The 25141-nt window shown below is 44.6% G+C and overlaps 1 protein-coding gene across 1 annotated transcript in view; it reads right to left on the bottom strand.

The window, feature by feature from the left end:
• The window catches only part of LOC131489912 (cytochrome b5), a 39065-nt gene extending 24381 nt beyond the window's left edge, over positions 1-14684 (bottom strand). Inside the window, exon 1 of the mRNA XM_058691810.1 lies at positions 14429-14684. Coding sequence (XP_058547793.1) covers positions 14429-14557 — 129 coding nt within the window. The 5' untranslated portion in view covers positions 14558-14684. The remainder of the gene's footprint in view (positions 1-14428) is intronic.
• Positions 14685-25141: the final 10457 nt, after the last annotated feature.

Below are 25141 nucleotides of genomic sequence, written 5' to 3'. Positions count from 1 at the left end.
TAAAGCAAGTACGTTAACTACACACAGAGCTAATCCTTGGATCTCTGAAAGGATCCTAAGTCCCTGATTCTGAGGTGAGGACCTTGGGGTAGAGGGAAGGGACAGGACATGGAGCAAGGAAAAAGAGCAGGGGACACTGAGGCCAGGAGAGGAGTTGGAACAGTATACCACTTGCCTCGCGCCCCATATGGCCCTCATGAGAATAAGCACAGTCACCAAACTTGAGGGCCCAGGGGCAGGCGAGCTGTGATCTAAGAGGCCGTTACTCAGTCTACGGTCTGTGATCCACCTCGGGTTAGAAGAGCCCAATGATGAGATGACAGGACAGCCTGCATCGAGAACGGGGGGACGGAAAGGAGAGCTGATGGAGGCACCAGTTAGTTCTGTGTTTTCTCATTTTCTCCCTCAAATCCTTGGCCTAGTTTTCCTTTCATAGCTAGCGTTAAGAATGAATTTGGCGGGGCGCCTGGGCGGCTCAGTCGGTGAAGCGGCCGACTTCGGCTCGGGTCACGATCTCGCGGTCCGTGAGTTCGAGCCCCGCGTCGGGCTCTGTGCTGACGGCTCAGAGCCTGGAGCCTGTTACAGATTCTGTGTCTCCCTCTCTCTGACCCTCCCCCGTTCATGCTCTGTCTCTCTCTGTCTCAAAAAGAAATAAATGTAAAAAAAAAAAAAATTAAAAAAAAAAAAAGAATGAATTTGGCTCAAAGCGGGATCTGAGGGCAAGACAGAAATAAAACAAGCTGCCAGGACAGTATTCAAGCTAGCCCCATAGCCACTCTGCTGTATTTTCTAATATTTTACACTTACAAACTTTTAATTATTCATCCAATAAATACTTGTTGAGTCCTTTCTATTGTCGTCAGCACCGTTCGGGTTGCTGGGAAACATCAGAGAATAAGGCAGAAAAAGACATGGTCGTTTGTATGTGCTGGAAAACCGTGTGCTACCAGACTCAACAGAGCCCACGTCCTAGCAGAGGGAGGCAGATAAGCGAGACGTACAGTGAGGGAATCATACAGCTTGTCAGAAGGTGATGCAGCACGACGGGGTTGGGGGGCAGGGGGTGGAGGCGGACTTCCACTTTTAAATGGGGGGCAGGTCAAGACAAGCCTTACTGAGAAGGCAAACGGGTGAGCCGCGCAGGTATTCGCGGGAGTAAATTCCAGCACAAGGTACTTAAGGTGAGAGGGGTCACGGCATGTCCACGGAAGAACAGGGGCATCAGCACACCTGGCGTGGGACAGGACGGGAAGAAGACAGCAGCACGAAAGAGCAGAGACAGAACCCGGCACCGAGTGACGTGGGACCTTGCAGCCATCAAGCAGACTCTGGCTTCACCCACGAAAGAGATGGCGAGCCAGCGAAGGTATTTTCTAACTGTATCGAAATACTTGTCCACAAGCAGCTGTGAAAACAGCACGGAGAGGTGCCACGAACCCATCCCCCGGACTTCTCCAGCGGATGACCTTACAGGCCTACAGAGCATTGTCAAAACCTAGGCTTCCTGGCAGAACACGGTCCACCAGACGGACTCCCAGGGAGCTGCTGCGGGCACTCGTGTGGTCCGGTGCGCCGGCATCCGGCCTGCAGCGCTGGGCCACGTGTCCATTGACGTAAGGCAGAATGGCTCTAGCATCACAAAGGGTCCCCCCTGCCCGTCTGGTCACCCCCATAACTTACCGGTTCCTCGCTCTGTAATCAGGTCATTTTGAGAAGGTCCCATAAATGGAACTGCCCCGTAGGCAATCTTTTGAGACGGTCTTTTTCCGCTTAGCGCACTGCCCTTGAGACCTGCTCAGCTTGCTCTGTTCCCTCTCCAGTGCGGAGTCATATTCTACTCCACGCGTGGAGCCTCGCTCACCAAAGAACACTGCAGTTGCTTCCAGTTTGGCGCTATTTCACATAAAGCTACTAGTCAATAGCCATTTTGTATCAATTTTCCAATAGTTGACCGTGGCGAACTACGAATTATTCACCTCATAAACACCGAGTCCTCTCCACACACCAGCGTTGTTCTAGTGGCTGAGACTTGTACACAGGCTTTCATGCGGACACAGTTTTCATCTCTCTAGGACAAATGCCTAGGAGTGTGATCTCTGGGTCACATCATGAGTGTACGTTTAACTTTTCGTTTTTTATTATTTTATTATTTTATTATTGAGAGACAGAGAGAGTGAGCGGGGGAAGGGCAGAGAGAAAGGGAGGGAGAGAGAGAATCCCAAGCAGGCTCTGCACCGTCAGCACAAAGCCCCACGTGGGGCTCAAACTCCCAAACCGTGAGATGGCGACCTGAGCCGAAACCAAGAATCGGACGCTTAACCGACTGAGCCACCCAGGCGCCCCTACGTTCAACTTCTTGAAAACAAGTTGAGCTCCAGAGTGTGCCAGTGTGCATTCTCAGAAGCGATTCCCACTGGAGTCAATACTGCCCCATCCTCGTCGGCATTTGGGTCACCAGTATTTTTTTTTTTTATCGCAGCCCTTCTAACAGGTTTCTGGTGGTATCTCACCATGGTTTTAACTCGCATTTTCCTAGGGGCTAATGACGATGGACGACTTTTCGTGTGTTTATTTGCTATCCATCTGTCTTTTTGGAAGAAACGTCTATTCAAGTCTTTTGCCTTGGATTGCTTCCTTATTGTTGAATTTAGAGAATTCTTTATACATTCTGGATCTCAGTCCCTTGTCAGATAGGAAATTAGAAAGAATTTTCTGCCAGTCAGTGGCTTGTCATTTCATTCACTTAACAAGGTCTTTTAAAGAACAAATATTCTTCATTTTCATCAAGTCCCATTTATCCATTTGTTCCTGTTTGGACCACACTTGCACCGTCATGTCTAAGAACCGTGCCTAAGTCTCTTCAAAATCTTTTATGCTTTACATTTAGATCTATGATCTATATTTGGGTTATTATTTTTTTTTAATCAAGTGTGAGATTTAAGTCAGGATTTATTTTTCAACTACTGACGTCCAATTGTTCCAAAACCATTTCTTGAAAAGGCTGTCCTTCCCCCATCAAATTGCTTTTGTATCTTTGTCAAACCTCAGTTGAAAGTATGTGCATGGGTCCCTCTCTGGGTTCTCTACTCTGTTCCACTGATCTACTTATGTATATCTCTTTTGCAGGACCGCACTTTGATGGCTGTAGCCATAGCTTCAGTCTTTTTTTTTTTTTTTTAATTTTTTTTTTCAACGTTTTTTATTTATTTTGGGGACAGAGAGAGACAGAGCATGAACGGGGGAGGGGCAGAGAGAGAGGGAGACACAGAATCGGAAACAGGCTCCAGGCTCCGAGCCATCAGCCCAGAGCCTGACGCGGGGCTCGAACTCACGGACCGCGAGATCGTGACCTGGCTGAAGTCGGACGCTCAACCGACTGCGCCACCCAGGCGCCCCACAGCTTCAGTCTTAAATAGGGTGGTGTTATTAGCCATGGAAGGGTTTACACAGGAAAGTGACGTGCTCTGACTTCACATTTTAAAAGGTCACTCTAGCAGCACCTGGGTGGCTCGGTCAGTTGAGCACCCGACTTGGGCTCAGGTCATGATCTCTCGGTTCACGAGTTTGAGCCCCATGTCGGGCTCTGTGCTGACAGCTCAGAGCCCAGAGCCTGCTTCGGATTCTGTGTCTCCCTCTCTCTCGGCCCCTGCCCCACTCACACACTGTTTCTCTCTCTCTCTCTCTCTCTCTCTCTCAAAATAATAAAAACATAATCAAATTAATTAATAAACGGTCACTCTACTATCGTGAGAGTAAGTTGTCCCAGCAAGGGACACCAGGCAAGGGGCAGTGGAGACAGACCAGGGAGATAGCAGAAGAGGTGGAAAAAATCAGTGAAAACCTGACTACATCATAAAAGTGGAGCCCACAGAATGTCCTGCTGGACTCACGCAGGGTGTGACATGAGAGAAGGGTCAGACGTGACCTCCAGGCTCTTGACCTGAGCCAATGGACAGAACGGTCATGGAACGAAGTGGCTAAGAGTGACAACGGAGCCAGTTTTAGGAGGGAAGGTCAGTTCAGTTTTCTTTACGTCAGGTGTCAGGAGCCTAGTGGGCATCTAAGTGGAGATGTGAAGCAGGCCGGGAGTAGGAGAATCCCCACGTCTAGGTGAGAGGTCTTTTTGCCCTGGAGGTAAAATGCACAAGCTGCCAGCACATTTCAAGTCAGGACACTGAATGAGGAGGCTCGGTTCAACACTGGGCCCGCGGGCACTCCCATCCTGAGGTCAGAGGGGACACAGAGAGCGGGGCGAGGCAGATGGGAGGAAAACCAGGAGACAAGGGGCACCGGAGCCACGTGCAAAAGGCGTCTTCAAGAGAGGGGGACATCTGCTCACGGGGTGCAGGTGAATCGAGCAGAGGAGAGTTGCAAACGGACATCACTGGAGACCTTAGCAAGAACAGTTCTGGAAAATTGTTTAAAAGAGAAGAGCGAAGACGAACTGGGGACAGCAGGCCTAACAACCTTTTCAGAGGGTTTTACTAAGCAAGGGAGCGAAAAGAAGGAGGGCCAGGAGGGGAGCAGAGTCAAGACAGGCTGTGGGAATGTGTTTTAGGACAGCAGCAGTATCAGCATGTGTGACGGCCCAGGAGAACCACCCAGTGGGCCGGGGGGTGAGGGCTGTTAAGGCAGAAGAAAGAGCAGCAGGCAGCTGAAGAGGGAAGTGGGGTCATTAGCTCTGGGCAGGACCATGCCGCGAACCCCCGGCTTTGACTCTCCGCTTTCTTCTCCTTACTTCCTAGGTGTGGTGCTCAGGGCCATTCTTACACTCCACGCTCTGAGGCTATGTCATAATCTGAATGGTCTTAATAAAAACTCACCAGTTCCTAAATGTTAAGCTTCCGGGACAGAATTCCAGTCAAACATCTGTGGACCAAGAAAGGTCCACAGCATAATAAAACTAGTATGTACCATTTGTATGGAAAGAGAAAAAAGAAAAAAGAAGATAGTAGAGAGAATGGGTCTGTGCTCCTCCATCAGGCTCTCTTCCTCCACCCACTTAAGGAATATTTACTGATCACTTAACTATGTGCCAGGATGAGATGGACAGGGGCCCTGCTGTCCGCTGGGAAGGGCTACAAACAAGCAAACAAGAAAAACAGCAGATACCGACTGAAGTATTCACAGAGAAGCACAGCCAGGTGAGAGGACAGAAGATTCCCCATCCTGGGAAAAGATACTGAGCTGCGATCTCAAGAGGGTAGTGATCAAGGGAATACACAGCACGCAGAGGGGAAGCCGTACACAAGTTTATAGCAGAAACAAGCCTGACTTTTCTGAGACACAGAGAGCCTGAGCGAGGGGTGGAGGGCAGGGGGATAGTGTTACCAGCTGAGGTGGGGGCCAGATCATGCAGACCTTATTAAACCAGGACACAGAGATGCAATTTTATTGTAAAGGCCACAGAAAGCCATTGAAAAGAATTCAACAGAGAAATGGCAATCTATTTACACAACACGAAGCTTTTGATTTTCTTGTAGAAATGACATCCTCTAATAAAATAACAACGTACGTTCCTCAAACGGAAAACTCAAAGCAACCGCCAATTTGGTGAAAGCAGTAAAATCCCGGGGGCTACATGAGGATGTGCTGAGACTCTGGCCAATTCTGCAGCCGCGTGGCAGCTGCAACCGTAAAGGCCTAAGACCGAAGGGAAGGGGCAAGAAAGAGGGAGACCTTCCCAGGGCGGGGGGCCTCCTGTGGCTGAGACACTAAGTGGAAGGGTGACGCAGGCAGACAAGGCAAGGCCGGGTGTCACCTACAGCTCCAAGGACAAGGACCCATGATCAGCCAGGGGGTCGGAAGGGGCAAGGGGGGATTAGCTGAACCCATGCAGGGATTTTATCAGAGTAGTAACCTCATCAGATTTCCATTCAGAACAACCCCTCCCAGGGCACTTACTTAAGAGGCCTTTCCAAAACGACCTTTAACCTCTTCACATACCTAACATAATGTAAACAGCAGTCTCTTCCTTAAAAGGACACGGTGGGGGGGGGGGGAAGGACATGGATTTGTAAGACCATCCAGGTGTCATCTGTGTTAGGAACAGAGTCACCTCCTGCGAGAAACCGGAACGGCTGCCTGTTTCCTTCACCTTCTGGAAGGCAACATAGTAAAATGCCAAAAGACGGAAAGAAAGGCACATTTTTGCCCTTGGACCTTGCAAGAGTTTTCCTTTTTTGTTCAATATTTCCATTCCCAACTACTCTCTGCTTTCCCCCTGGCTCCCGCAGTGAGCTCCAGACACCGGGTGGAAATCTCAAAGCAAATACAGCAAGTGCGTCCCAAATGGACGGCTCCAGTCTTCTAAGGCTCTCCCAGTTACCTTAGGCCCCACGCCCTGGTCAGGGAGTCAGCTGAAGAACGCGGGCTGGGAAGTCCTGCAACCTGGACTTAAATCCTGGCTTTGTCCTCCCTGGCCTCGTGACTGGACCAAGACACTGACTCCGCCAGCCACAATTCTCTCATCTTTAAAAAGGAGAGGGGCGCCTGGGTGGCTCGGTGGGTCGAGCGTCCGACCGCGGCTCAGGTCATGATCTCGCAGTTCGTCACTTCGAGCCCCGCGTCGGGCTCTGTGCTGACAACTCAGAGCCTGGAGCCTGCTTCGGATTCTGTGGCTCCGTCTCTTTCTGCCACTCCCTCACTTGCACTCTATCTCTTTCTCAAAAATAAATAAACTTTAAAAAAATTAAGAAGGAGAACACCACCACCAACCCGGGAGGATCATCTTGAGCATTATAAGTGCAAATGCGAAGGAGGGCTCTGTGCACAAAGAGCATTCAGGAGACTCTCTAGCACATGCTCCATGCTAATCAACGTTCGGTACGTGTCCACGGCTGTCCCTTTTACCGTTAGCCCACTGGGATTTCTACCAGGGGAGGGAGTAGGAAAGACATTTAGGAAACACTTTCTGAAGAAGGAAAGAGAGGAAAGTGCGCTGGGTATATTTTGTGTCCAATTTTCGGCAGAGCTGTGCAAGACTCAGTGAACAGCGTGTTCATGATAAGCAACAGCAGGCACCGCGAAAAGAACACTCCCTCGGCCTTTACTGCCAAAGTGCAACAGGTGGCCACCCCTAGAAAGTCAGTACAGAAGACCCCGGACGGAGCCCAAAGCCATTAATGCCGCCCTCCTCCTCCTCACCCACCCTCCCCCCCCCCCCCCCCCCCCCCCCCCCCCCCCCGCACACACTGAGCATCCCGCCCCTCCGCATCAGCAGGGCCAGCTCAGCGTCATCCTGGACACAGTTCTGGGCATACAAGAAACTGACTTCTTGCTGTCATCCGTGAGATGTCAGCTGCCACTAACCAGAGGTCGCTTACCAACAGGCTGAGACCGAATTCTACTCACCCTGAGGGAGCTGAGTCCCACATCTTGAACTCACTCTCCTGGTCCCCACACAGGGCTTAGTAAAAAGACACAAGCAGCCAGTTAAGAAATACACACGCCAAGTTCAAAGGTAACAGGGAATGGGGCGCCTGGGTGGCTCAGTCGCTTGAGCGTCCGACTTCAGCTCAGGTCACGATCTCGCGGTTTGTGAGTTCGAGCCCCACGTCAGGCTCTGTGCCGACAGCTCGGAGCCTGGAGCCTGCTTCGGATTCTGTGTCTCCCTCTCTCTACCCCTCTTCCGCTTGTGCTCTGTCTCTGTCCCTCAAAGAGGAATGAATGTAAAAAAAAAAAAAAAAATTTTTAAATCAAAGGTAACGGAAAAGCAGCGCGTTTCATAAAGACACAGAGAAGGGCGGGGAGCCACTGCTACTGAAATCCTCCTTTAGCCCGCTGCTACCTCCTCCGGCCACTTGCCTCGGGGCTTCAACACGCACATGTGCTGAAAACACCAGGAGAAACGAGGTGTTACTCGGAACAGCTGCATTTCTAAGAAAATGTACACGCGAAAGGGGGAAAACACGTTTCCAGACATGACCCCTTCTGAGAAAAATACACACCCAAATCATACAGGAAAGGAGGAGGGGGATCTTCCCAGGGAAGGAGCAAAGTCTCCCCGGTGTGTAAGCCCTGGTTGTGGCCACGAGGGTGATCACCACGGGCACCTCGGGAAGACACAACCAGACGTGGAAAGCGTGCAACTCTTCACCCGGCAATCCCACTTATAAACACTTACGTGGACAACGAGATGTACGAGAAGAGGATTGCTTACGTGTGTTCTAGGACACGTTTCGGTTAAGACGGAAACAACCAGAAAGTAGGATTTGCTGAAGTAGAATGATGCCCTCCACACACGGGGGGACGGGGACAGATTACAAAACAGCCCCCAGAGTATTCTATCATTGGTGTGAAACAAATCCATGTACAAGGGTGGGTGTGCACACAGCTCGCAGGGACAACGTTCACCAAGACGTTCACAGGGGTCACCTCGGGGAGTGGGACTCTGGGCAGTTTTGATGTTTCCCTTGCTCTTTTCCGCACTGTCCAATTCCTTCAGTAATCGTGTGTTCTTTTCCCCCAAAAGCAATAAAGTCATACTTTTAACAGCTCCAGAAAAGAGATGATATCCCATCAGGCCTAGCACATATTTCTAAAAAAATTATATTTCAAGTGAATTATTTGTACTTGGGCCCATTTTTGCTTTTCACATTATACTTTGATATATGTGCCTACTCCAGAAATATTGGACCATCCACACAACAAAAAATAATTATAATGCTTAACTTATAAGAAAACTTTATCCTAGTCAAAATACTTACTTTTCCAAGGGTTTTCACACATACTCTATAATGTTCACAAACCTGATGCAGAAGACAGAATGTTCCCCATTTAAGAATAAAGAAATGATGTAGGGAATTTACCTGACTCATCCCAAATCAGGTCTAGTTTTCTTAACCCCCATCCAACACTTCCTATGGATGTCTAGTGGGACCTGCGTTGTTCAGACCCCATTATAGTAAAAGGTCTTCACTGGTGGTCTTCTATGGTTTGGGAGGACTTTTGGAATACCAGACAGCTGCACTAAGTAGAAAGGAGCGTGATTTGCCCCTTGATTTAGCCAAACTGGCCTGCATAATCTAGTCTCCCTTCCTTTGGAATTTCCATCCACCTTAAAGATAAATAAAAAACAAGAATTCACAAGTGTTGTTCTGTTGTTGTTCTGACTGTTCCAAAATAAAGTAACTCACGGGCACTCTTGAAACCTCTTCTCAAAAGTAGCAAAAAGTTATCACAAAAAAAATAGAAAACAACAAATGTAGGAATATAAGAGGCTCTGCGCCCAGACTCACATTCCCCAAGTAGCCTTGTGAGATGTGGCTCTCTCCACCTGTTTCCCCAAGACGCCCGAGCCACCTTCACCCCTAAGGATCCCCTTACGTTTTCCTCCTAAAGACTTCATATTTTCTAAGTTTTATTTACCAAACTACGTATGTGAAATAATAACGTTCCCATTTTATATTCATTCAAGACGTATTTGCAACCACAGTACCAGATTTAGAATATTATCAAAGTCCCTTGAAAAAAGGAAAGGTACTTGGGATTTTAGCGCTCAATATATATCACCCCATATCAAGGGTATATCTTCTGTGTTTCTCAGAATTTCAAGCACTTACACTCTCTTCCTGGGTCCAGGAGAACTGAGGTCCCCCAGACCCAGAACCACTGATTTCTGCAAAGTACGTAGCCATGTTCAAAGAAAATAACAAAAAGTAAATCCCTACCACAAAACAAAAGTCTCTGAGCAAAAATGAGCCGACAGCTCTGTGAAGCAGAATGCTGTTAAGGAACATCCGTGGCAAAGACACAGAGCATCAGCATCCAGGATGACCAGAAAATGGTCTGTAGAAACAAGTCTCCATTTTGATCCCGTCAAAAAGGGGGCAACGTGACACAAAGACGTTATTCTCTACCACATTTTTCAGGAAGAAATGGATTTCACAAATTAAACATCTATTGACTGGAACCAAAAACAAGTTAACAGAACTTCATCGATTATCAGATACTTTCTTCTTGCCTCCCACAGCTCCTTCAAAAAAGGAACGCATACTGCCGCCCAAATCACAGAAAGGGAAAAGCAAACCATTTTCTTTGCCTGGCACCAAATGCCTACGTTTTCATTGCAAATCACTGTCCCTCAAAGTTCTATAATCGTTAGTCCTGCGACTGATGTAATCAGATGACAAAACCCAACTTCAGGGGCGCCTGGGTGGCGCAGTCGGTTAAGCGTCCGACTTCAGCCAGGTCACGATCTCGTGGTCCGTGAGTTCGAGCCCCGCGTCGGGCTCTGGGCTGATGGCTCAGAGCCTGGAGCCTGCTTCCGATTCTGTGTCTCCCTCTCTCTCTGCCCCTCCCCCGTTCATGCTCTGTCTCTCTCTGTCCCAAAAATAAATTAAAAACGTTGAAAAAAAAAAAATTAAAAAAAAAAAAAACCCAACTTCACAAATATAAATTCGAAAACTAGAACTCAGGGCTGAGAAACAAACAAACAAACAAAAAAAACCTAGTTCAAATGGAGGCAACAAAGCTCATAATTCTGTAGGTCAGCATCAGACAGTAACCGAACACCTCTGCTGTTTAACTTGCCATTAATAATGAGCCCGTCTTCCCTGTCAGGTGTCTACCCTCCTCTTGAACAACAAACCAGTTTTTTAAGGCCATTATTTCAAGAGATAAAGCTTGTTACACAACTTAGAAACTTCACCTGTGCCCTCGAGACTGGAAGGCTAGAATTTGGATAATCCTCTCTCATTTCAACATCACCTGCCAGGTTTACACCTTTACCTAAAATCTCCTATTGACACTCAGCGACACAGGATACTACAGAAGAAAAGCCACCAGCCTACCCTGCCCCAAACTAGTACAGGAGTGTGCGTTTACCCGGGCATGGCCCATACGTCAGCTATTGTGTTTTGTGTTTAACCAGAATTGCCGTTTAATTCCTACAATAACCCTGTGAAGTAGACACTATCATCATCCTCCCATCTCACCTCAAAATAAGGCATCTGAGGCAGGGGGTGGGTAGTAGAGCAGTACCCCCTTCCACCCATCACACTACACATTTTCTCAACATGAATGGAGCTATGCGTATAAACGTAGGATATTCTGAAAGGAGAAGATACTCAGTCATGAAAAGTCTTGCTATCCATATGGATGTGTAAATTCATAGTACAGGGAGATCTCACCCATAATGATGGAAAGTTCCCTTTAGAGGTAGGAAGCCCCCTCCCCTTCCGAAATAGTGAAATACCTTTCATACTTAATACATAAATTAGGGAAAGCGGAACATTCTTTAATTAGCAAACAAAGGCTTCCTGAAATCTGGAACTTTTTAAATGATGGAAGAAAGGGGGCAGGGCAAGGAGGGAAGAGACAGATATCCTGGTCTCCTTTCTCTGTCAAAAGAAGGTAGGAGAGGGGCGCCTGGGTGGCTCGGTCAGTTGGGTGTCTGACTTTGGCTCAGGTCATGATCCCACAGCTCGTGGGTTCGAGCCCCACTTCGGGCTCTGTGCTGACAGCTCAGAGCCTGGAGCCTGCTTCAGATTCTGTGACTCTCCCTCTCTCCGCCCCTCCCATGCTCATGCTCTGTTTCTCTGTCTCTTAGTAGTAAATAAACGTTAAAAAAAAAAATTAAAAAAAAAAAAAAAGAAGGTAGGAGATCAACAGCACTGGCCTAATAAAATGATGGAAACAGGAGGGATCTAGGAAGAATTACACCTGGCAAAGTGTCCTGCGGAAGCTCTCTGAATGAGAGGAATTGTGTTCAAGATGCAGGAAGCTGGGGCGCCTGGGTGGCTCAGTCGGTTGAGAGACTGACTTCGGCTCAGGTCATGATCTCACAGTTTGTGAGTTCGAGCCCCTCGTCGGGCTCTGTGCTGGCAGCTCAGAGCCTGGAGCCTGCTTCTGATTCTGTGTCTCCCTCTCTCTCTGCCCCTCCCTCACTCATGCTCTGTCTCTCTCTGTCTCAGAAATAAATAAACATTAAAAAAAAAAAATTAAAAAAAAAAAAAGATGCAGGAAGCAACAGGCAGGGATCCCAGAATGGGGTATCACCCCAGAGAGGCCTGCCGTCCTGCCACTGTGTCCAACTTCAAAATGTGAGCCACCTTCCTTGGCTACCTTGATCCAGACCCCGCTCTGTGGGCCTATCTCGTCCTTTCCAGCCTGCCACTGTGGACTTCAGGCCCTGTTACAGAGCCCAAGGCCCCCCCGGGGTCCACTCCTTGCTGAACTAGACTCAAGTGACCCCAGCTTTTTCCTGTGCTATTCCTGTTTCTGCCAACGGAAGCTTCTGGAAACAAAATGATGTCTCTTCCTCTCAGGTGGTAGTCTTCTGAGAGAGATGTACCTCTAAGAGTCCAGAAGATACTGAACTTACTGGTCAAAAGCAAGAGCATAGCTACCAGAGAGCAGCGGGGCTCCAAACTCAGGTCACAGGCTACAATGGGGAGCATTTTACCAGGTAACGATTGAGAAAAGAAACCGGAACCACCATATACTCGTTTTCATTTACTGCACTGTAAGTAACTTTTCCTTATCTCACTGTGTTAGTTATCCAGTAATAGTGATAAACAGACATTCTCAGGCTACTTTGAGAGAGAGTACTGAAAGCAGGGAAATCATGGAATTGGCCGCCGGCTAACTTACCCACCCAACAGCTTGTGCACGTCTCTTACAAGTTAGAAAATTTTGTGCAATGTCCTCTTTCCTGCCTCACCAGAATGAAATGTAAGCGGTTTAAAGTTTAATACTCTTCAGCTTCTTATGATCTCCCAAGAAATTTACCCTTAAAGTTATCCAGAATACATTTTATGACAGTGATTCTCCACTGGGGCGGATTTGGGAGCATTTGGCAACAATACGGGAGACATTTTGGTGGTCACAACTGGGGCAGGGAGTGCTGACAAGGGGGGTGGGGAGGGGTGAGCAGGCCAGGGAAGCCACCTGTACAACACAATGTACAGGACCGAACCGCCCAAAATAGGAAAAAGAAAAAATCCTTCAAAAAATATCCCATTACTCTTTCCGGAATGTTCTTTCTTTTACAGACAGAAACAAAGAAAGCACACGCTGAATCGTAAAACTCTTGAATTACACACATACCATGGGAGAGGAACAAGAAACAGTTGCAAGCAGACCTTTGGCATCAATTAAGCCCTGACTTTATGTTGCAGCAAACATGCCCGGGCTCAGTGGAAGGGGCAGATCAGATCTGCCTCCCCACTCTAAACCACTCCTAAATCGGGGCGCTATTTTATCTTCTGGCACGGCACCAAATGGCGATTTAGGAGTAAAATGTCTTATCAATAAATATCAGCTTCAACTCTTTTCAAAAGTTTAAAATATCTTTTCTGCAAAAGTCCTCTGATGTAAATTGTGATCCAGCTAAGACCAGGCCTCTATTTTCATTTTCCCCTCCAACTATATAAAAATGCCCTGCACTAAACATTCTCTGGGCAGGGGGAGATAAAGGAGGGGGAGTGTTGCGTTCAGATTTATGATTCAAACCCCCGCACAGTGACAAAAACAAATCCAGAGGTAGCAAAGAAAAGCGTCTTAGAATTTGCCGCAAAACTTATAACCTAATGCAAAGAATCTTATCAAAGGAATGTTTTCTTTTACGTTAGGCAAACTTATTTTATAACTTCCAAAGCTAAAGATCAAGTCCCACTGGCAGTTTTCACTACCCTATCCTTCTTCCTTCCTTCTTCACCAAAGCCTCCCACAGGCCGCGGGTTGACTTCCTAGTTCCCGGAGTCCAGCACTACCTCGCTGTAAAGTCCTCTCTGGATACGGTTAACAATCACGGCGCTCCCTCCTGGGGAACAGGGTGGGCATGGACGGTGGGGGACGGGGGGCCCGGGGACAGCGGTGCGGACCACACCCCGACCTCTGAATTCAGGGTCCTCTCTTGTGGGATCCCACCGTTCTCAGGATGGGTGCTATCCAACCGGCCTCTCTCTACTGGAAATCCACTCCCGGAATAACAGAAATAGGACGATCCCTGTCTGCGATGGAGACCCCGTTTATGCAAACTCATAAAAGGATCCCTTCAAAATCCTTCCGCAGCTGCGCCCTCTCCTAGGGAAACAGCTCCAGACCGATTTCGCTTCCCGCTAAGTGCTAAGTGGTGCTCTCCTCCGCACCCGCGAAGGGAGGCAGTTTCTGCCCGAAGTGGGCACGCCGCGGGCTGCTACAAGGGCTCGCCGGCGGCAACGCTGGCTGAAGCGCCGCGGAACGCTCCCAAGTGTGCGCGCACAGGTGCGCAGACTCCGGGGGCGCGCTCCCAGGTGTGGACGCACAGGTATGTACACGCAGATGGGCAGAAGCGAGGAACGCTCAGGTGTACAGAGCCGGGCGCACACACGGGCGAGCACACTCCACACTGCCGCCCGCGTCAACCCCGCCGCGCCGCGAACGACAGACCGGTCGCCGCACGGAAACCCCAAACCCCAGGCGGCGTCACGTCTCACCAACTCACCTCCTCCAAAAACTTGGTCAAATCGTACACCTTGTGGTGCAGGATCAACCAGGTGCTCTTGCTGTGGTTGTGCTTCTGGATCTCTTCCAGGGTGTAGTACTTGACGGTCTGGTCCGACTGCTCGGCCATTTCGGAACGCGGTGGGCCTCAGGCCGTGCAGACACCAGCCGAGCCGGGCGAAGCGGGGCGCGCGTCTCAGCTAGCTGGGCCCGGGACATTCCCGGAGCCCCGGCCCAGCGTCCAGAGCGGGGCGGCCCGCGCCGCGGAGGGGGCGGTGGCGCACGGCCTCCGATGACTGGACGGAATTCCTGTCACTCAATGGGCCCGCCCTCGGCCGACAACCTCCGCCAACCCGAGAGCGCCCCCGCCCAGCGCGCGGGTGTTGACTGGCTGCAGAAGGTTCCCTTCCCAAACCCTGTAGCTGGAGCGCGCTGAGGGCGTGGCCAGTGAGGCAGACCGCGCGGGGGGGTGGGGCGGGGCTTCCCGTGCGTTTGCGTAGAAGGCAGCGGGACGCGGGGCGGACAGAGCGGGAGAGAGAGAGAGTAGGAGGCGCCCGGCGGGAGCGGGGATGGGGGCAGCAGTGCGCGGGAAGATCCGGCCCCGCTGGGTGGCCGTCGGAGGAGGGTCAGCCAGGGCCAGCGCACTGCGCATCACTGCGACTTCGCACTCGGATCAGATCAGTCAGTCCTGGCTGTCACTGTGTAACAAAGGCTCTCCGCAGCGAGTCTGTTAACTATTAAACTGTTAACTAGCCTCGGGGACTTAAAAACACCTAGTGCCATCACTCCGCCTCAGCAAACAGTGTGCTGGCCAGAACCGTCGCTCTGTAATTTTGCTTGACACTCTCCGCACCCCAGGCTTGCCCATTTCTCACAGGGGAAAAAAAAGGGGGGGGGGGGGGGAATTATTTGTTCTATACAAAGCAAAAAGTCCTAATTATTCCTAAAGATCTGAAGCACTTCTCCGCTCCAGATAGGCGAGTACTTGCATGAATGCCCTGTCTTGTCTCAACAGTATATTGTTTACATAAATCCAAAAGGATCCATAGCACTTTGAATGGACTCTGGAATACCAACTCCCTAGCTGAGCACTCCTAGTAAGATTTACAAACGTTTGATTAAAAAAAAGGGGGGGAGGGGGACTTGAAATCCCAGCCTGTGATAAAGTAATCCGACATTTATTAAGGCTCTTTTCAGCATTAATAGTTCATTCCAAAAAGACCTACACAAGTTACACATCCAGGTCATGGTTCTAGGGACTCAACACAGCTCTTCCATATTAGAGCCTCATAAATGTGAGTTCCCTTCCCCCCTGCTTACCTCCTCCATAGGAATACATGGCCATGGAGAAGGAAACACTTTTCCAAACATTCCAAACATTCTTTAGCCTTTACATATGACAGAATACATTGGATTTCACATATTGAACCATCCTTGCATCTCTGGAATAAACCCCACTTGTTTATGCTAAATTATACTTTGTTAAAGAGGTTTTGAATCTGTGTTTATGAGAGATATTGGTGTGTAGTTTTCTTTCATGCATTGTATTTGTCTGGTTTGGGTATCAGAGTAATAGTGGCTTCATAGAATGACTTATTCCTTTTTTTCCATTTTTCTGGAAGAGATTGTGTAGAATTGGTCTTATTGTTCTTTAAAAGTTTGGTAGAATTCTCCAGCGAAACCATATGGGCTTGCAAATTTCTTTTTCAGAAGGTTTTAATTCATGAATTTAATTTCCATAACAGTTCCAGGACTATTCAAATGATCTATTTCAGACTGGGTGACTTGTGGTAGTTTATACTTCTTGAGGAATTGATCCATTTCACCTAAATTGTCAAATCTATGTGTGTTGTTGTTCATAATAGTCCCTTACTATCCTTTTAATGTCTGCAGGGTTTATATTGATATCCTGTTTAATTCCTGATACTAGTAATTTGTGACTTCCCTCATTTTTTTGTTGTCAGCCTTACTAGAGGTTTGTCAGTCTTGCTGATCTTTTCAAAGAGCCAGCTTTTTGTCTCTGATTTTCTCTATTTTTCTTTTTTCAGTTTCATTAATTTCTGTTCTTTATTATTCCTTCTGCTTGCTTTGTGTTTGTTTTCCCTTTTTTTTTTTTTCTAGTTGCTACAGGGCAAGAGTTTAAATTATTGATCTGAGATGTTTTCTCTTTTCAAATGTATACATTTAGTGTTATACCTTTCCTATACACTTTAAAAATAGTAAACCAGATTATACTAACAGATTCCCTAACAGTTCTCAAAACTGCTGATTCTCCCCATGACTTCTGGCAGAGCAATGAGCCTCTTGAGGTCATGGCTACATCTGTAATACAACGTCAATACTGTTCCAGATTTCAGTCCCAGTTCCAACTCCAGAAGTGGTTAAAAACAAAACTTCAGCTATAGTGATCTGGATCAGCCCCTGGTTGAGTGACTTATCAGATACATAACTGTTCAGTTGATCCATGAGCTAGTCAGTTAACTGTTCTAAGCCAATGCTTGTAAAATGCTTACCACAAGGTTTGGCATATAGAAATCAATCAATAGATTTTTAGCTAGTGCTATGATTATTACTCAACAAGACTTCTTTGTTCTAAAACACAGGTATGAGGAAACATTTTATCTGGCAGGTACTCCAAAGTGAAGTAAATCTAGGCAAATTTGCAAACAAACCTGAGAAATTGAAGGAACACAAACATTCACAAACTCCTCCTGACTTCCCCTGGCAAAGACATTTTTGTAAACATTTACAAAAGCCAAATCCACTCCTAAATTTCCTCAGGTAAAAATACACCATAAAAAGCAGTCAGTCTTCTTCCACTGTAGGGCAAAAATAAGCAATCCTGATTATATTTTTAATTTTCTAATTCTTTCTGTCACTCATGCATAAAATGTGCTTGAACAGCCTTTTCCTACCCATTGATAATTATATTTGTCATTATATAGGTATAACCATAGAGAGCTGGTTCCCTCAAACAAATGGACACTTCAGCAAAGATGGAATCCCAATACAAATACAATATCTACACAGATAATTTGCATTATTTCCAGGTCTTTTTTTTCTTCAAATTTTTATTTAAATTCTAGTTAGTTAACATATAGTGTAATATTGTTTTCAGGAGTAGGATTTAGTGATTCACCACTTACCTAAAACACCCAGTGCTCATCACAACCAGTAGCCTCCTTAATGCCCATCACCCATTTTGCGCTCCCCCCCCACCACCTGCTTCCCTTCATCAACCCTCAGGTGGTTCTCTATCGTAAAGAGACTCTTACAGTGTGTTTCCCTCTTTTTCTCCCCCTTCCCATAGGTTCATCTGTTTTGTTTCTTAAATTCCACATATGAGTGAAATCATACTATATTTGTATTTCTCTAACTTATTTCGCTCAGCATAATACATTCTAGCTCCATCCACTTTGTTGCAAATGACAAGATTTCATTCCTTTTGATGGCCGAGCAATACTCCATTGTGTATACACATCTTCTTTATCCATTCATCAGTCCATGGACATTTGGGCTCTTTCCATAGTTTGACTATTGTTGATAATGCTGCTATAAACATTGGGGTACATATTACCCCTCCAAATATGTATTTTTGTATCTTTTGGGTAAATACCTAGTAGTGCAATTGCTGGGTCATAGGGTAGTTCTACTTTTAACTTTTTGAGGAACCTCCATACTGTTTTCCAGAGTGGCTGCACCAGTTTGCATTCCCACCAACAGTGCAAAGAGGGTTCCTCTTTCTCTGCATCCTTGCTAACACTTGTTTGTGTTGTTAATTTTAGCCATTCTGACAGGTGTGAGGTGGTATCTCATCTTGACTTTGATTTGTATTTCCCTGATGAGTGATGTGGACATTGTTTTCATATGTCTGGTTAGCCATCTAGCTGTCTTCTTTGGAAAAATGTCTACTCGTGTTCTTCCCATTTCTTAACTGGATTATTTGTTTTTAGGGTGTTGAGTTTGATAAATTCTTTATAGGTTTTGGATAGTAATCCTTTATCAGATGTGCCATTTACAAATATCTTCTCCCATTCAATACACTGCCTTTCAGTCTTGTTGATGGTTTCTTTCACTGTGCAGAAGCTTTTTCCTGAAGTCCCAATAGGTCATTTTTGCTTTTGTTGCCCTTGCCTCCAGTGACATGTCTAGTAAGAAGTTGCTGCAACCAAGGTCAAAGAGCCCACCTCTGTTCTCCTCTAGGATTTTGATAGTTTTCTGTCTCACAGTTAGGTCTTTCACCCATTTTGAATTTATTTTTGTGTATGGTATAAAGAAGTAGTCCAGTTTCCTAGCACCACTTGCTGAAGAGACAGTCTTTTTTCCATTGGGTATTCTCTTCTGCTTTGTTGAAGATTAGTTGACCATACAGTTATGGGTCCATTTCTGGGTTTTCTATTCTGTTCTATTGATCTATGTTTCTGTTTTTTGTGCTAATACTATACTGTCTTGACGATAACAGCTTTGTAATGTAGCTTGAACTACATTATTCTGATGCCTCCTGCTTTGCTTTTCTTTTTCAGGATTGCTTTGGCTAGTCAGGGTCTTTCATGGTTCCATACAAATTTTAGGATTGTTTGTTCTAGCTCTGAAAAAAATGCTGGTGTTATTTTGATCGGGACTTCATTAATGTGCAGATTGCTTTGGATAGTATAGACATTTTAACAATGTTTGTTCTTCCAATCCGTGTGCATGGAATGTCTTTCCATGTCCTTGTGTCATCTTCAGTTTCTTTCATAAGTGTTCTATAGTTTTCAGCATACAGATCTTTTACCTCTTTGTTAGGTTTCTTGCTAGGTATCTTATGGGTTTTGGTGCAATTGTAAATGGGATTGATTCCTTGATTTATTTTTCTGCTACTTCATTATTGGTATATAGAAATGCAACAGATTTCCATACATTTATTTTATATCCTGTGACCTTGCTGAATATGTGTATTACTTGTAGCAATATTTTGGTGGCATCTTTCAGGTTTTCTATGTAGTATCATGTTGTCTGCAAGTAGTGAAAGTTTGACTTCTTTCTTGCCCACTTGGATGCCTTTTATTTCTTTTTGTTGTCTGATTGCTGAGGCTAAGACTTCCAGTACTACGTTAAACAATAATGGTGAGAGTTTATTTCCCTATCTTCTTCCTGACTGTAGATAAATCTTAGTTTTTCCCCAAGGAGGATATTAGCTGTGAGTCTTTCATGTATGGCTTTTATGATGTTGAGGTGTATTCCATCTATCCCTACTTTGTTGAGGATTTTAATCAAGAATTGATGCTGTATTTTGTCAAATGTTTTTCCTGTATCTATTGAGAGGATCATATAGTTCTTATCCTTTATTAATGTAGTGTATCACACTGATTGATTTGCAAATATTGAACCACCCCTGCAGCCCAAGAATAAATCCCACTGATCATGGTGAATAATTCTTTTCATGTATATTGCATTCCATTTGCTAATTCCTTGTTGAAATTTTTTGCATCCATGTTCATCAGGGATATTGGCCTATAATTCTCCCTTTTAGTTGGGTCTTTGTCTGGTTTGGGAATCAAGGTAATGCTGGACTCGTAGAATGAGTTTGTAAGTTTTCCTTCCATTTCTATTTTTTTGGAACAGTTTGAGAAGAATCGATATTAACTCTTCTGTAAATGTCTGGTAGAATTACCCTGGGAAGCCATCTGGCTCTGTACTTCTGTTTGATGGGAGATTTTTTGATTACCAAATCAATTTCTTTGCTGGTTATGGGTTTGTTCAAATTATCTATTTCTTCCTGTTTCAGTTTTGGTGGTTTGTACATTTCTAGGAATTTGTCCATTTCTTCCAGATTGCCCAATTTGTTGGCATATAATTTTTCATAATATCCTTACAATTGTTTGTATTTCTATGGTGTTGGTTGTAATCTCTTCCATTCATGACTTTATTCATTTGGGTTCTTTCCCTTTTCTTTTTGATAAGTCTGGCTGGGGGTTATCAATTTCATTAATTCTTTCAAAGAACCAGCTCTTAGTTTCATTGATCTGTTCTACCATTATCTTTGTTTCTATTGTCATTTAATATCTGTTCTAATCTTTATTATTTTCCTTCTTCTGCTGGCTTTAGGCTTTATTTGCCGTTCCTTTGCTAGCTCCTTTAGGTGTTAGGTTAGGTTGTGTGTTTGAGACTTTTCTTCCTTCTTGAGGTAAGCCTGTATTGCATTATACTTCCCTTTTAGGACTGTTTTTGCCTCATTCCTAAGGTTTTGGACAGTTGTGTTTTCATTTTCATTTGCTTTCGTGTACTTTTTAATTTCTTACTTAACTTCCTGGTTAACCCATTCATTTGTTGGTAGGATGTTCTTTAACCTCCATACACTGATGGTCTTTACAAATTTTTTCTTGTGGTTGACTTCAAGTTTCATAGCATTGCGGTCTGAAAGTATGCAAGGTATGATCTCAATCTTTTTGTACTTGTTGAGGGATGATTTATGAATCAATATGTGATATAATCTGGAGAATATTCCATGTGCACTTGAAAAGAATGTGATTCTGCTGCTTGAAGATGAAATACTCTGAATATACCTCCTAAGTGCATCTGGTCCAGTGTGTCATTCAAAGCCATTGTTTCCTTGTTGAATTTCTGTCCATTGCTGTAAGCAGGGTGTTAAAGTCCCCTACTATTATTGTATTATTATCAATGAGTTTATGTTTGTGATTAATTGATTTATATATTTGGTTTCTATCAAGTTAGGGGCATAAATATTTACAATTGTTAGATCTTCTTGATAGACAGACCCCTTAATTATGATGTAATGCCCTTCATCTCTTGTTAGTCTTTGGTTTAAAATCTAGTTTGTCTGATATAAGTATTGCTACTCTGGCTTTCTTTTGACATCCAGTAGCATGATAGATGGTTCTCCATCCCTTCACTTTCAATCTGTGGGTGTCTCTAGGTCTAAAATGAGTATCTTCTGGGTAGCATATAGATGGGTCTTGTTTTTGTTATCCATTCTGATACCCCATGTCTTTTGATTGGAGCATTTATTCCATTTACATTCAGAGTGATTATTGATAAATATTAACATAGTGCCTTGTGTAAAGTTGGTGTTTCTGGTGATGTTCTCTGTTACTTTCTAGTTTTTGTTGTTTTTGGTCCTTTTTTCCCCAAAGAGTCCCCTTTAATATTTCTTGTAAGGCTGGTTTAGTGGTCACAAATTCCTTTAGTTTTTCTTTCTGTTTGTCCGGAAAACTATCCAGGTCTTTTAAGTACTATATTAGCATACGTTAACTTTTTCCTTCAAAAATATCTAAATCTCTAATATGTATAGACTATTTGGTTGATCCCTCAATAATTTCCTATCTATTAACAATAATATCTAAAATTTTCTAAATTTTGTATATTTTTATTCACTTTCAAATAAAGCACCTATGACTAAAGTTGTTTTTATCCATGTATATTTATAATACCAAATGTCAATTGAGAATCTCTGATCAATTGGACTGCAGCAGCAGAAATGAAAAGTAGAGAGCAATGGGTATTATCTGACCACAAATCTCATACAAATGTCTGAAGCACAGGTAGGGCAATTTTCCTCACCGACTTCAAACAATGACAAGTTAATTATATGCAGGTTATCTTATTGTAAATACATTCTTAGGCACATTTTCCTTATAAATACATCTTTAGGAATAGGCAAATAATGAGAGTAAATATTTGATTGTAGAACATGGCTGCAATATTAAACTTATTTTTAAAAATCTCTTTTTGTCTCTACCACAAGTAAATAGAACAAGAGTAAGATGGTATAGATAAGGAAAATTCCAGATATCCTATTTAACTTTGTAAAGGGTTTAGGGTTCCAGACAGTTCTATGAAATTCAGTTGCTGGTGTTCCCAAGTCAGAAGCTTGTGAATCATCCAGGTCATCCTCAAAATTGATTCTATCACTGCATCCCAGAGATTTTTCCTTGTAAACATCTAATGAGTGCTCTTCTCTTTTATTCCTAGTACCATTTTGCCAGATCTGCCTTTCATGATTAGTTGCCTACTACCTGCTTACAATATCTCAACAGGTTCTTCTTCCTTCTAGTCTCCAATTCCTCAGTCCCATATTCCATAGAACAGTGAGTCTAAAATTAAAATCCGATCGCATCACTTCTTGCCTAAGACATTCCAATGTCTTCCAATAACTAAAGTTCCAACTCCTTACCAGAGCATCCAAAATCTGCCTCTCTCCAGCTTTATCATTTGCCATTTCCATCCCAAGCCTACAGCCTAGCAACAGTGAGCTATTTTTAGATCCCTGGAGATAGAGCATCCTTTCCTCACTTCCATACCCTTGCTCAAGCCCCCTTCTCTACCAGAGTATCCTTCTTACTCCTTCCTCCCAACTCCTTTTTCTTGGTCTAGGACTCAGGACCCTTTCTGATTCAGCCTAGGGGTCACCAATGGAGGAGGCATGTGCTGATCACACTTTCCCTCCCACTAGTGCCCTCTCAGTATTCCTTGATTCTCTGATCATCTCTATCACACACTCACTAAGTCATCATTCTACGGGTCTGTCTTTCTCACTGGGCCCAGAGTTCCTTGAGGGAAGGTACAGTTTGGTCATAGCTATGTCTCCAGCACAGGGCCTAGCACTTAGTATGTGCTCCATAAGCATTTTTGAATGAACATAGGTACAAATGTGATATAGAAGATGGCATGTAAGAACCTGGAAATATACTTTTATCACAACCATACAGAAAAACGTGAACTAATTTATTTATCTGTCACTAGCAAGAGAACTAGCCAAGTCTTCTAGCTTTTCCTGAGACATCTACTAAAGGTAAAATTGTTTTCTTTCTTTCCCAGCCTAGGAAACAGAGAGAGAGTCTAAAATTGCTGCAGCAGCATGATAACAGTTAAAATGAAAAATGTGCACATATAGGACCTACCCAAAGTGCTCAATGCATCCGCATAAGTGTACAAGTAATGTGAATGATGAAGAGGGCAATGGAGTTCTTGCAAGCTGGAATCCCCATGTCAGAAAGTTACCTACCCGAACAAAAATATCATTTAGGACCTGTAAGGTTGATGCTAGAAGGAAGTAAAGATTAGTCTCTAGGTATCCTTCTTTTCCTGATTCTATCACTGATTACTGTATCACTCCCTGCCACCTGCCATCACCCTCCTCTCTTCCTCGGCACTCTGGCAGAAATATGGATAAATAGCTCTCTCTTTGCTTTCTTATAGCAGGGCCAGAATATTCAAATGAACTTTGCTAAAGGAAGCAAAAACATAATTTACCACCACGTACTATGATCCTAGAGCCTGATATAGTCTATTCATCTTTAATAAATGAAGCAGCAATGTTAATTCAATAAGTTCGTCAAATTCTCACATCTCCTTAAGTGATTATGAGGTGCACACCCAGTAAGTCCCAGGCTCCCTCCATATATTTGAGGACAGCTGATTATGCTCTACCCATAAATACAATCTTAGACATCCAAACTCTTCAAATTCCAGGCAAAGGTGCATGGTAAACACAGCCTCAACCCCCACCTGGGGCTTATCATCATATGCCAGCTTCCTGACTAAAGACCTGACTCTTCCTCATGTAATCTTTCTTAGAAATGACTTCATTTTCTGGGGTGCCTGGGTGGCTGAGTTGGTTGGGCGTCTAACTTTGGCTCAGGTCATGATCTCACAGTTTGTGAGTTTGAGCCCTGCATTGGGCTCTGTGCTGACAGTTCAGAGCCTGGTGCCTTCTTTGGATTCTGTGTCTCCCTCTCTCTCTGCTCCTCCTCCGCTCACATACTCTCTCTCTCAAAAATAAACATTAAAAAATTGTTTTTTAAAAAATAAATGGCTTTGTTTTCATGTGGTACTAGCTTACCCAAAAAAATGGCCTAATTTTTGTATGTCCAGACAATTTAAACATGATTTAATACAATGCAACAACCTTAATCGTCATAAAAGAGATACATGCAGTCAAGCTGGAGGTGGAATCTTTAAGAGGATTCTTTCCCATCTGGAATGCCTGTGAGTGATAAACAGAAACATAAGTAACTCGTATACCTGGTAAATTAGCCTGTCCACAAGCTTGTCATCAAAATGTATTCTGTCAGCAAAGTTTTTCCCAGGATAAAAATTCTGGTTGGTCCTATGACATTATGTGCCTTATTAATTAAAAATTATGATTTAATGTTTAGTATAAGTGGAGGTACATATATGTTTTGAAATTTAATAATATAAATGAGCACCAGTGAACCCTTCACTTGGGGACTACAGTTCCTCCCATATCCCATCCTTCTGCCATCCAAAAATCATTATTATCCTGAATTGTGTTTAACATTTCCTTGCTTGTAGAAAAAATAGTTATGCACATATACCAATAATTCATTGTTTAGCTTTAAGTTTATTTTGAGAGAGACAGAGATAGCATGAATGGGGGAGGGGCAGAGAAAGAAGGAGAAAGAGAATCCCAACCTGGCTCCTCTGTGCTGCCAACACAGAGCCCAACATGGGGTTTGAACTCATGAAACCATGAGATCTTGACCTAAGCCAAAACCTGGAGTCAGACACTTAACCGACTGAGTCATCCAGGAGCCCCCATTGTTTAGCTTTGCTTGGAGAACTACTGAGCTTTACAAAAATGGGATTACAATGTATGTAGCCTTCTAGGACTTTTTTTTTTCTTTTTTTTTAATGTTTTATTTTTGGGAGAGAGAGAGAGAGACAGGCAGAACGTGAGCAGGGGAGGGGCAGA

The sequence above is a fragment of the Neofelis nebulosa genome, chromosome 11 (genome assembly GCF_028018385.1).
Source record: "Neofelis nebulosa isolate mNeoNeb1 chromosome 11, mNeoNeb1.pri, whole genome shotgun sequence".
NCBI classification, from domain to species: Eukaryota; Metazoa; Chordata; class Mammalia; order Carnivora; family Felidae; genus Neofelis; species Neofelis nebulosa.
This window is presented reverse-complemented; position numbering and strand designations above follow the sequence as displayed.